We start from the raw sequence: 13,986 nt of genomic DNA, 5'->3' as shown, positions 1-13,986 counted from the left end.
AGACTTAACTATCTGAAAGAATTCAACACAGGTATGGTAATTTTTTGGTTGAAAAATGTTAAAATCTGAAGAAGATTTAGAAATAAATTCGTCCAACTTCTTTAGTTCATCAAAGAGGTCTCTGCAATTCAGGAAGATTAAGTCACTGGTCAAGGTTCTCTAGGCAAATGGGGACAGGGCTAGGGCTCCACTAGGTTTTCTTACTTCTAGTGTAAGGTCCATTCCACTTGTGCTTAAGGATGAGATTTTTGCTTAGCCTTAGTAACTAAATTGAGATCTGACTTGGAAAACCGGGGAAAAAAGAGAAGTTAAAAAGTTATCAGTGCTAAAAATAAATAAATACATACATAAAGTTATCAGTGATATGGAAACTACAGTCTATATACTGACATCCAAGGCCAATAAAAATTAGTACTCTATACAAAAGAGGTCATAGTTAATAAACTGAAGAGCCAAGGGGGGGGGGGGCGGGGGTGGGAACAGGTACAATTCACAGGGCCTCCAAAAAAGAAAATGACAAATCAATGATTTAGCTTGCCTGGGGGTAAAAATGCCAAAGGTTGAGAGAATGGAAGTCAATGGGGAAAAGATAAGCCAAAAAAACACTGTGAAGAAACCACAAGAGTTGAGTTCCACTGACTTTTCCATTCAACTCCCTGATGATCTAATCTCCATTCTAGAATCAGGATCTAGCTTCCACAGATACTACCTAAATAGAACTAATACTCTACTGTTCTCAGGCCAGAAGCTCCATTTGTTCTAGATGAGAACAGTAGACTTCCCACCCACAGCCTATTCTCTGTGATATCTTTGCCACTGCTCCAATGTACAATTTTCTGACATTTTCCTCAAGCAAATATTTTTAAAATAAAGGGGAGTTTTTACCAAAGGCTCTTTTTTTCTACAAGAGCTTCTCTTAGGACAAATCACTGATCAACACATATTCTGGAGTCTCACTAAACATTTTACAAAGTATTTCTTCCATTCTCTCAGTCTTCCATCATTCTCTACTCCCACATTTATACCAAATTTCTCTAACTTCATGATCTTAGGAGGTAGGGAGTGGCAGGAGATAGTTATCTTCTCTGAGGCAGAGAAGCGAAAGACCAAGCATTCTAAGAGTTGATCCTCAGGGCCTCATTTTCTTCCTTTCTCTGGAAGGCAGTGAACTAAATTAACACCTAACCTCTCCTATAGGCCTAATGGGAACAACAGCACTTCACTTTAAGAGTGGAAGTCAAGGTGGAAGGGGTTCTTAGGGTGGGCCCATTCTAAAGCTTCTTTATTTCATTCTTGCTTTTAAGTCCCTTTAGGTAGTATTTTGTAATTTCTACCTCAGGACCTTTTTCTCTTAAGAGCTGAGCAACTTTCACTTATGTTAAATGTTTAGAAGAAATACTCAAAATTCTTAACTTTTCTGTGCTTTGGAAAGAAGTGGGATCTCTCTCTTGGCCCAACTTCTTTTTCCCCTAAAACCAAACACAGTGTGTCAGAAATACTTATGATGTCTAAAAATAGATCAACACTATGGAAAAATATTTCTCTATATATAACAGTTTTATTTTTAAAGCTCAATCATCAACTTAATGGAAGGACAAAAATAGCTGCTGACTTATATTGGTACATAAATAAAACCATTAAAAATTACTTCTCAAATAACAGAACTAGAAACTTCCTTTCCATCTTTTACTGTTTTCCATGGATCTGAATAATGGATTGCCAAGAACTGTGCAAACAATGGCTCTGCTCAGCCCCTATTCCTCTATATACACAGCCATGCATGCAACAGTGTTGATTATCCCATAGGTTGGCTGGCTGAGTTTTAATGTCCAGACATACACAATTCATTCAATAAACACAAGCATAGCATCTACTATTTGCCAGGTAATGCTTCTATGGAGTTTATATTCTAGTTACGAACATTATAGTTTAACAACGGATAACTATTAAAAGAAGATACAAGTTGCCTTAAGTTTAAATCTGTTCTATAAGAAAGCTATCTTGGGGCGCCTGAGTGGCTCAGTCGGTTAAGCGTCCCGACTTTGGTTCAGCTCATGATCTCACGGTTAGTGAGTTCAAGCCCTGTGTCGGACTCTGGGCTGACAGCTCAGAGCCTGGAGCCTGCTTCAGATTGTGTCTCCCTCTGTCTGCCCCTCTGCTGCTTGCACTCTCTCACATTGTCTCCAAAATAAATAAACATTAAAAAAAAGTTTTTATAAGAAAGCTATCTACAAAATAAAAGCTGAAACAGTACTTGTCTGACATTAATTCTGGATGCTTCCTTTCTAGAATGCTAGTTTACAATGTGATCACATCTAGACAGTGCCCTTAGAAAAACATTTCCAAATGATGTAGAACAGAGATATGAAGATCCTTCATTCTGTGGGTCACAACTTCTGAAAATGATTTTAATATTTTACAAGGGGAAGGTGAAGCTGCTTTCAAATAAACTTTTTTCCCCACAAATAAACCCTTGAGATGGACTATTATATAAGAGATGGACTCTTCCAGATTCATTCATAATAGCTATTTTAATTACAGCTGTATCTTAATCATATCTGGCTGTACTGATCATGATAAAATTGGCTTTCAATGTAGACAATGCTTTTTACTGCACACATAAGGTACTGGAATTACTACATAGCAATTAGTGTCTCATCTCCTTAACTACTTCAGGTTGTAAGCTCCTAGGGACACCTGGGTGGCTCAGTCACTTAAGTGTCTGACTTTGGTTCAGGTCATGAGCTCACGGTTCATGGGTCCAAGCCCTGCACTGGGATCTGCACTGAACTCAGAGCCTGGAGCCTACTATAGATTCTGTCTCCCCCTCTCTCTGCCCCTCCCCTGCCTGTACTATCTCTCTCTCAAAAAAACAAAAAAACAAAGAAAGCCAGATGAATAAATGGAAATAAAGCATCTCACTACACAGTTTGTACCAAAAACTATGTGAGAGAAAAGACACATTTTCTGAATCTGATGTTTTTAACCAGCTAATACCAGCTATTAAGTTCCCTCAACTGAAAGCATTTTCAACTATTTTAGACTATCACACATTCTCCTGTAAATTTTCTTGCTATTGTATACCATAATTTGGCTCTAGTAATGGTATTTAACTGTACATGAATAAAGTTATCGTTAACAGCATGGGCTTTGGAGTCAGAGACTGGGATATGATATAGGTGCTATCACTTACAATCTGGGTGGCCTTGGTCACATTGCTGATTTCCTAATCTGCAACAGCTATCTCACAGGGTAGTAGGAGGTTTAAGGGTGATAACATGCCAATGCTTAGCACAGTGTCTAACACACAGTAAATGCTCAATAAATGGTAGCAGTTATGTTAAATTAGGTTTCCTAAATAGGTTATCACTTGATGTAAGTATCTGAGTTATATAATTTTTGTATGCCCCCATACCATGTAACATAATGCATCATATGTTGTAAAGGCTGAATAGATGTTTGTTTAATACATGAACTGGATCTTTATTTTTCTCTTTGGGATGGTGAAAAATCTTATTCAGGCAACTTTGCTAACCAATATACAGAATCTAATAACATTTCCTACATAACTATTATCCAATTTGTCTGGGGTCCATTATATGCCAAAATCATTCAAACAAGGGAATCAACATGTAGAAAAGTATCCAGTAACAATATCCTATCATCAACACTTGATAATGCCTCTTTTGCAGGAAGTTAGACAAGTGACCTCTCCCCGCTCCTGTGGCTTTGGTATGGTCCCATCTTTCTATATACTCCATTACAAAGAGGCAAATGGGAATCAGAGTTTTTCACCACACTGGTTTATGGTCATTTATATTTAGCTATGCATTACTAGCATAAGGTGAGCCAATTTTTTCTGTAAAGGGCCAGATAGCAGATATTTCAGGCTTTGTGGCCTTAATGATTGTGTCACTAAGTACTCAATCTGCCACTGTAGTGGAAAACAGCCATAGGTAACACAAAGCAACATGGTTTTATTCCAATAATACTTTACGAATATTTTGTCAATTATATTTCGATAAAACTGAAAAAAAAAACTTTATGGACACAAATTTGAATTTGACTTTTCAAATGTCAGGAAATATTCTTCTTTTGATATTTTTTTCCCCCACCAACCATATAAAAATGCAAAAACCATTCTGAACTGGCAGTTTACAGAATTATCACATAGGTAATAAGTACCTACAGGCTATTGTTTGCCAAGCCCTATACTAGCATTTATAATTATGGGGAAAAGTGTAGCAGCAATGGTCCTGGTTCCTTACCACAAACTTGACTTTCTTAAGGTCTACTACTCCACAAATATTGTATCATCCCAAACATTTCATTCATTTCTAGGAAGAATGTTCTGAAAACCCAACTAAGTTACTAATTTTAGAGCTCTACAGATCTAATAAAGATCATATTTTAACGCATTTCTTGGTTTATAAGATATGCCTTAATTGTTAGACTGTAAACAAAATAACCAACTTGTAGTTCATACTTTAAGAATAAGAACTGTAATTCATTGGTTAACGCAACTACAGTACCACAACTAATAATAGAACACTCAATTTTATGTCTCCATTTAATGAAACTCTGAAATAAAAATTCATTACTTCATTTTATAAATACCTCTATTATGTATATAGCATTATCACTCCCAGGTTTGCTTCTTTCAGTATGCTGAAGGCCAACGGTCTCAATTATGTGGGCAAGTGGCAAAACCTGGTGTACTGTCCCAGTTAACTCTTTAAAAATACTTACCATCATGAAAGAATGTTGTAGAGTTCGTTTAAAATTCTTTGGTAGATTAGCCTTAAGAAGATAACTAACAATTTAACCACAGATTAAGTCAAGGAATTCTGAATTCTGCATGAATTTTATTATTCAATAGCAGACCAAGTCCTGAAGAGTGCTACTTCTGTGGTACGTCGAAAACCTTCAAAATGTTCAAGGCGTTTGCTTCAACACGCAGGCTAAGGCTCAGAAATAATTCCTTGCATCTGCCCAATTTCATGGCAGAGGCAAATACAGAAATTTGACACTGTGCCTTTTAAACGACCGTTTAAAATTACTCAACTTTGCAAAAAATATTTAAAAATATAAATTCATGGTATAATCATACTGTTACCCAGAAGACAAACTAGCAATAAAATCAAGCTACAATGGATGATAAAAATATTCAAAAGTGAAATGCTCAGGCAAGTTTTTCACAGCAGAAAGATACTAAGAAAAACTGACCTATATTTATAAATATGCTTTAAAATCTTGTAACTTTAAAATTACAGAAGAATTTACATTTGTTCAAAATTTGAACATTTGTATTTGGGTTAGGATTTTATACAAATGATGACCCTTTGGTGAAATGACATCTAAGGCAACCATGAACAGTAATACTTAGATAACCAAAGTTAGGTAGAATTTGGCCTCTTTACTCTTCTCAAGACATCTATTACCTATGATTTTGACCCATTATTGATTTATATTGTAACATACTATTTAACTCCAAGAAACAAATTATATTTGGTGCTTTGGAGAACATGCTACAGCTATACCAAGAAAAAGTTTTAAAAACCAGTATTTTAAAATCTAAGAGTAAAAAGACATCATTACAACTAAAGAAAAGGCTTATGCTTCTGAAATATATTCTTTTTACTAGAATGAGTAAGTTTTGGAAATTTACAGCATAAAATCACTATCTTCATTGTAAACTCTTAAAAATTTATGCCCCAATGTTGTTCAGCTTTTCTAATACACTTGAAAATGTTTATTTTTAATCTTCCAATGAAATCATTTAAGATATTCTAACAAACGCTTCCATTTATTGAGCACCTACAGGCACCATGCTAAATATTTTAAATACATTAGATATCATCCCCACAATGACCCTGCAGATACAACTTCCTTTGCTAGGAAAAAGTGGGTAGAGAGAAATTCTTTTTGTTTTCCTTTTCTTATTTTTCTCTGCCTTTTCAAACAAACAAACAAAAAAACTCCACTGTTCAGTTTAAAAAGAAAAAACATCTCACCCTTGGCTACGTTCTTCACATGTAACATACAAACGTCTGTGACTAGATGATTTTTTTTTCCCCCACAAGGAACAAAAACTTAAGATTTCATGTTTTCAATTCTTTAGAATATAAAAAGCATGTAGAAGAAATTAAAAATAATAAAAATATTAATTGCCAAATCAATTCCAAGATAGTTATATTGGTATCACCATGTGCATTTTAATTGGTTCCCAATAATTCTTTCATCTCCTAGAAAATTCTTACTAGCCATTTCTTACTTTTCTCTGACTTACTGAGGTTTTATTATAAATGCTGAGCTTTAAGGCTATGTCTTACTGCTGTTTACCTCACCTCTGCTTTCCCCTTCCCTCCACCCACTGGGTAATGATTATACAATGTAGACAGCTCAATCAATCCAGAAAGAATTAAAACTCTGACATTCATTAATACGGGAGATATTTTACACAGATGTATAACACTGGTCCAGATTCATACTTGTGAATGCTATACATTTTTTAAACTCATACATGTAGACACAAAAAAAACCCCTAAGAAATAACGGTAAAAATTATTTCAAAATTAAACAACTACTACACCATAAACATGTTCTCTTTGATCTATGTCAAAACGAGAAGATACACCCTTGGGATTGTCTGCCTATTAAAAAATGGGAATTTCTTGCATTTTCTCTGTGCTAAGTATAGTGAAACTCCTTGCCTATATGATCAGATATAGATTTCCTGTATTTTAAAGCTCGTCTGTTCATATACCTGTGTAACTGCTAATACAGTTATGAAAATTCTTAATGCAGAGAGGCCATATATAATTGGATTAAGGGTGCTTAATGATGCAATTTTGCAATATGGTTTACTCATCCATCTGTCCATTCATTTTTTTTGTCATCCATTCCTTCTTCAAGTATTTATTAAGTACAAACTACGCACCTGACAGTGTTGTAGATGCTGGGAATATGGTGATGAGCAAAACATAAAAAAAATCCCTGCCCTCATGGAGCTTACATTCTAGTTCCTCAAAAGGGATCTGCAACTAAGATAGAAGTACTCAAAATCCAAGAGGAAAACTTTCCGAAAAGCTCCATTAGTCAGATACCTTAAAGGAGCAAAGGCTACAATAAGTACTGCATTTAACATTTGTAATGTGTCTTATTTTTATCAAAAATAAAAATCATATCTTATTAAGTTTATTAATTTCCTTGAATTTAATTTATATTTACTACCTATTTTCCTCAATTTACACCTTGTTTATGATAAATTCCTCTAGTTCCTTGAAGAGAGTCAAAGTGAGACAATCCTTTTAAATTTCAAACCTAACTGATGATCAGTAGGTATGAATCAAGTGAGAGTCTTCAAAACAGCAATTTTTTGTTATAAAGGATTTGGCTTCATAATTACAGGACTGTCTGCCAGCACTGCCTCTGCATGACTTAACTGCTGACTGGAGTTTTGACTGGGGATGCCAATACCTAAAATCATGCTAGGTATCTTCTTCCCTTTTTACTGTCCCATTAAATGAACATATGCTTCTTAGCATTAATATGCAGTAAAGGCTGTCATTAGAGACTAGACTTTGTCTGTCCATGGCAGAGATTACAGCTAATCTTTACCTGGCCCTGCTGTCAGTTACACTTCCTGCTAATGTGCTCTGGACCCTTCTTCCACTGAGCTCTCAATTGCTGCCTCTGCCCTTGCTTTCTCTGACCAAAATCCTTGAATTACAATTCTAAGTTCATTACGGCCAGGCCTCATCTGTTGTCATGCTCAGTGGTCCTTCATCTTTTCTTGGGCTTCTCCCTCTTCATATTACAGCCAACAGTAAGTAATGTTTTCCACTCTCACCAGCAGAACTTTTCCACCCTCCTTAACTTTCTAACAGGACACTGGGAAAACGGTAAACTTCAGTATGCCACAGAGTGATAATGAACGCAGAGCCAGGAATCAGAATACCAACTTTGCTCTGAACAGAAGGATACAGAAAGACCCAAGCATATTAAAGGAAATGCCACTCTGTCTATGGTTTCTGTATTTTCATTTCTATATTTATTCAGCAAATACTTATTGAGTGCTTATTAGGTTCCAAAGACTATTATACAGTTGATTTCTTTTAATGGAAATCCACCAACACTGCTCCAAAGCTGAAGTGGTAAATTTCTAACCTGTAGGTCATATTCAGTCTTTAGCTTAATTTTGTCTACCTCGGAGAGAAGGATTGAGAAACAGAAAAGCAGGCCTTTAGAAGTCTTTAGAAGCAATAAGATAGACTAACTCTACAAAGCGAGAAGGCCTGTATCTTTCTCCTTTATTGCTATGTATACCTCTCACTGTCTCTACCTCTTTGCTCTAGTTTTTTCTCTTCTTCATTCCACCTCATTTCTTTAACTGGCCGTTATATGGCAATGGGATATAGGTTATTTTCTGTATTTATTGAATTACATTCCTATTTTTAATTTAAAAGGCAGACCAAATTAACACTTCATATTTTTATCCTAAAACAGTCTTTTTGTTGCTTTTGTTTGGAGGAGTGGGGAGAACAGGGCTACCGTCCTCGAAATTTCTTTCACAGATTCTCTACTCAATTAACTCAGTAACTAGAATTCCACCTTGGCAAGCAAAAATATTGCATTAAAAGATAAAACAATAATAAACATTGTACTTCAAGAATCTACACAAAAAAAGGATACAAAGTTTGTAAGGCATAAGTGTAAAAGGTCAATAACTATTTTATGAAGAAAGCAAATAAAAATCTACTCAGATAGTTATTTCAACAAAAAAAAGTAATAGAAATAAATGCATTCAAAGGAAGAGTTATCATTTACCAATTTTTATACACTGAAAATAAGGATTCTCCACTCCTAAGAACCATTTTCATGCAGATTTTTATCACAAATTATATATTTTCCATTTCACAATTTCTCTCTTCAGTAGTTGCTATAAACTGTAAATTATTCCAACACTTAATTTCCCAGGATTAAATATCTTCCTAAAAACTCTATAATCCCCATCACATAAGAATGTCACAGTATCTTTTCTTTACCACACAAAAAAATTATAATAATTATAACTTATTCTTTATTTGTCATCTTTCTACAGAAATTACCAAGATTTAGCCTTGCCAGGAAATTATACACATTATGAATACAAGCTTTAATAGACTACTAATCAGACTATTGTATTCCAAGTATTTCTATAGAACATGATATCACAAATTAAGTCATTAATTCCAAAACAGTAGTTTATTAACAAAAAAGTACAAAGAAGTACAAATGGACATCCTACTTTCCCCCATTATGGTCCATCTATCTATCTCCCTTTCAGTCCATGGCACAGCCTTCTTGAGCTAAAATAGGCAAAATACTTCTCTTTCCAATGGGCCTAATAACCATCCCCAAACAAATCATTACGTATTTAAGTTATACAGTCCATGTCAATTTTTAAAAAATGTTTTATCTATATGAGTTGCTACAAAAGCCTCTTCCCTTGCAATATATCATGTACCTAAACTGAATGAAACATATCAGCATCAACATCATAAATCATGCTTAGATACAGGGAATATCAGATCATTAGCATATTTGCCTTGAAGTAACAGATGACGAATGAAAGCGTAGAAGTGTCAAAAGGGATTTTCGTAGATATTTACTAAAACACTTCAAGTCAAAAACATCTTGTTAACTAAATTGAGGTACATGGAAAACATTCAGGTTAGTTGTGTTTTTTGCACTGATTTTTAAATCAAAGCTACTCACATATCTCATCTATTATTTCAATTTTCTTCAGCAATGGTTCCTTTTCAATTTATTTCAACAAACCTATAGTTATTCCATACTTCTCGTTCTACAAGCCCAAAGTACTTCTCTGAATCACAGTAAATTCCCAATACTTTTCGATTTTTCTCACGGGGCTACAGATGGGAGATTTAGTGAACTGCCATGTTCAGTAAACAATGCTCAATTTGCTCTTTCGGCTATAATTCTTCAAGACAGAACATGTGGATTAATTTACTGATGTTCCTAAAAGCCATGTGTAAAATTTATCTTACATTTTTTTTTGAAGGGGAAGCTCCAGCCTTTTAGTTTGTGGAGGCAGCCAGGTCAGAGCTTACTACTATACTTTAGTCCCTGCCTATAACTAGTCTCATGAAGAACAGGAGTTCAGTGTTAGACTAGACTATAGTAACATAAGGTGCTATATCAGTGAAACATTTTTGGGGAACTGGAAAATTCAGATGACCACTCACTAAACATAAAATCATTATTCCACAAAGATTTTATTCACATCAAACTTGCACAGTAGCAAAAAAAAATCAAAACATAACTAAGCCACATATCAAAGAACAATATACAATAAGGATTTGAATTTCTCAATGGCATTGGGAAGTATTTCCATAAATAACATTTACAATTCTAGTGTTAGATCTTTCAAGGTGTCTGAAGCTTCACAGTGCTAGAATTGATTTTTATCAACACATGCAAAAATGTGCAACATAATAATTCATATTAATGACAGAAAAAAGCACGCCAGTTATTTGTCATTCCAGCACGGCCATGCCACTCTATGTTCTAAAAACAAACAACCCCCCAAATCCGGGTCCCATTCATTCTTCAATTATGCCTTTAGTCACTCTGCTTTATTATATTCAAACAGTCACTGTTAGTGCTCTTCACCACGACTTTCAGGCTGACGTCACTCCCTGCCTGCTGGCTGTCAGGACTGGGGGACGCCCCTCTCCCAGACTCACCTTCTTCCGGATGTCTTCATCGTTTGCTCCTAGAGAGGCATAGAGCTTGAATGCAGCCTGGCGGAGTTCATGAGCGTGTTTTAAGTCATGATCAAGCTATGGACGGGGAAACAAAAGGTATATTGCAACTCAGTCTACATATTTCATTTTCAATAAAACTATCTGAGTTGGAAAAAAAATTTTAACCACTATTAAGATATTAGTGCTGTCACTGAATTCCTGGTTATTTTGGGGTTCTGTTCACATAGGACTGAGCCACTCCTGTGTTTGTGCCAATATGACCTAGAATGCATGGAGTCTGTTTCTGTCTAAAAGTGGACACCACAACGTTTGATACTGGAATGGTATATGAAAGACCTTTGTGAAACTCTGACCCCTAAACAGCGTTCCTAGAGAGTCGTTTTAGTGGCACTGATGCTTGCTCACACCAGCTCTTTGAAATGCCCTCCTCAAGAACAAGGCACATTCAGGCCTTTCTAGCCTCAGAATACAGCTGGTAAAACTTGAGTGCTGCTACAGTACTTTTAGAAGGTTTTCTTAAACATGAAGAACAGCACTAGCCCGATTTCAGTATTTACTAAGATTTTAGAAAAGAGGGAAACCTTTGTGAAAATCCTTAATAAACAATACACCAAGGTAATGATTGCTATGTATCTATTACAATTACCTGAGATTTATATTCGGAGGCTTTTTTGATACATTTATTAAAATTACCTACTGGTATGAAAACAATTAATGCTAACTTTACATATGTAAAGTTTTTAAATGATCAATTCTTCCATACACCTGTTTTGTCACTAAACCACCATAGATGTGAAATAGAAGCATGTTCTCACAACACTTTAAATGACTAAATACAAATCGGTAAGTATATAAAGCTTATCAATAATGTACTTAATTTTATAACTAATTCACCCAAATGACTACCACTCCAAATGAATTGCCTTTGAAAGGTTCACCTTTATGCAATGATGTTATTTATAACATTCTAAGACCCTTCTTTGAAACTTCCTAAAGAGCTAAGTGGCATATTAGCTACAAAACCCTAACAATGATATATCTTCATCAAGTTAGAGTTTTAAGTTAATTGTTACTGACTGTGGTGTGTGAAGATGAGGAAATAAATCCAGCTGGGTAACATCATTTAGGGTAACAACAGTAGTTCTAAAAATATTTTGATCAAAGCAGGCACTGATGGATTATGGGAGGAACTCCTCAATATATACAACACTCATTTTGATGTATAAGTTCTGAAATATCTAAAGTCGTAAGTACTTTCTAGTCATAACATATAGTTAGAATACTGACTTGGATTAACATATACCATGAAAATCATGCATTATTAACATGCAAGAATTTCCGACTATGGGTCTAGTGTCTATATTTTTATGGTCAGAAACCACTGTATAATCCATCAAAAACAGAGGAATAATCTTCTCTATACCAGTTAAATGATTTACACATATGTAGGCCACAAGTTCTTGTAACTATGTTTCCTCACTCTTCTGTCCATCAGAGTATCCCATTTGCCTTGTCTGGACAGTCAACTGAGGGTGTTCATGGGGCCATAGTTAGGACTTGCTCATGTATCTTTATACCAGTGAAATACTGTGTCAGCGTGAGGAAGTCCACAAGGGAAAACAAACAAGGTAGCTGGTTCAATGTAACCCATTACCTGTGCTGCAAAAACAATACCACTAAAGGAAGAGCAGGCACTAACTTTAATACATAGTGTACATGACTAATACCAGTAACAGTGAAGGTTACTTTGGGCCCTTTCTGAGACAGAGAAAACATAAACCCTTAAGAGTTCATTTTATTTTCAATGTTAAATGCCAAATAAAGAGTTGCCTGCCAAATGAAGTTTTGGGAAACTCAGGGGCATGAGAAAGGTCAAGAGGAAAGTTTTTAAAAATTTACCATTGGGACCACTGGCATCAAAAATACAGTCACATTCATGAAACAGTACTGGTTACTAATTAGGAGACAATCAATGCTCTTTCTACCATGACCTCCTTAAAAAAATAAATAAATAAATAAAACTTTCTCTAATTGAATATTGTTCTCCTATGCTTAGAGAAATGGATATGACAAACAGGCTGAGAAGAACAAAGTCAAAAGACATATCTAGCTATTCTAAGGAACTTACGGTTTGTGAAAAAGTTTGAGAAAAGCACAGTTTGGTTCTTGATGGTCTCAAACTAGAGGTTAAATAGTACTTTAGCTGACACTAGCAGGACCAAAACACAATATAAAACTGAAGCAAGGAAAGAGAAGATGACAAAAGTTAGACAGTGAAAGAGAAAGACAATGGCAGAGAGTAAAATAAGGCCACTCAGTCACCTGTCACAGAACACCCTTGACCTACAGAATGAGAATATAACAACATAGATGATTCTGGGAACTTAAACAGGATTAGATGATGTTGCTGTAATGTCAACACCCAGCTTAGATACACCATTATTTTGGGGTTTTAGTTGGAAATTAGGGACATAATTTTCTTCCTTCCTGATTTCCTGCTTAGTAAAAACTTTCTGGTAATTACATGAAACAGACTGGATTCAAAAACCCATAAAACATCATCTATGTTATCAAAGATTCCTTCATTTAAAGGAAGATTCCTTTATTTAAAAGGGCTCTGAACTGTAATTATCAATTGGTTCAAAGTTGTGAGCAGTAAGAAAACCTTTTAAAAAAATCCCTTGGCTTGAGCTGCTGAAAAGGAAAACAGAACATACCCTTTTAATATCAGTGATGGCACTCACTGAGCTGGGATACTTGAAATAATCAGCAAGCATGGCAATGAGGTGATCAGTTATGCTAGCGATTCTCTGTAGCTCAACATCTGGTTCAATCAGATAGGCGAGTGTCTCAGCTCCTTCAACTCTCTCCTCTAGTAATCTCTCCTTACTGCACATTCGAACCAAACAAGGCAGTGTCTGGAAGGTAGTGAAATTAATTATTGGCCTTGTGGTAAAGGCAAAAGCTTGATGGAAAGCATAAAATAAGTGAATCAACTCAACGGTTTTTAGTGGCAGTCATGTTTGTTATCAAATGTTTGAATAAAGACTTTCACAGAATAAAAAGGTTTTTTTGGAATGTAAAAACAAAGTTCAGTGTATATTAATCATTTGTGCTGGCATACCCAATCTAATCATACAACAGAAGTGCATTAATACAAACTCTCATCAGGCCTTTGTGATGGATAAAATTGAAACTTTATTGTACAACCTAC

The 13,986-nt window shown here is 35.2% G+C and overlaps 1 protein-coding gene across 4 annotated transcripts in view; it reads right to left on the bottom strand.

Moving 5' to 3' along the window:
* Positions 1–13,986, bottom strand: part of ARMC8 (armadillo repeat containing 8) — a 108,020-nt gene that overhangs the window by 36,013 nt on the left and 58,021 nt on the right. For all 4 annotated transcript variants that reach the window (XM_058729995.1, XM_058729997.1, XM_058729994.1 and 1 more), the window contains 2 exons: positions 13,490–13,690; positions 10,752–10,847 (listed from right to left, as the gene is read on the bottom strand). In XM_058729995.1, the coding sequence (XP_058585978.1) occupies positions 10,752–10,847; positions 13,490–13,690 (297 nt within the window). The remainder of the gene's footprint in view (positions 1–10,751; positions 10,848–13,489; positions 13,691–13,986) is intronic.

Source organism: Neofelis nebulosa, chromosome 5 (genome assembly GCF_028018385.1).
Source record: "Neofelis nebulosa isolate mNeoNeb1 chromosome 5, mNeoNeb1.pri, whole genome shotgun sequence".
Classification (NCBI taxonomy): domain Eukaryota; kingdom Metazoa; phylum Chordata; class Mammalia; order Carnivora; family Felidae; genus Neofelis; species Neofelis nebulosa.
The sequence above is the reverse complement of the archived record's forward strand: the minus strand, read 5'-3'. Positions and strand labels throughout refer to the sequence as shown.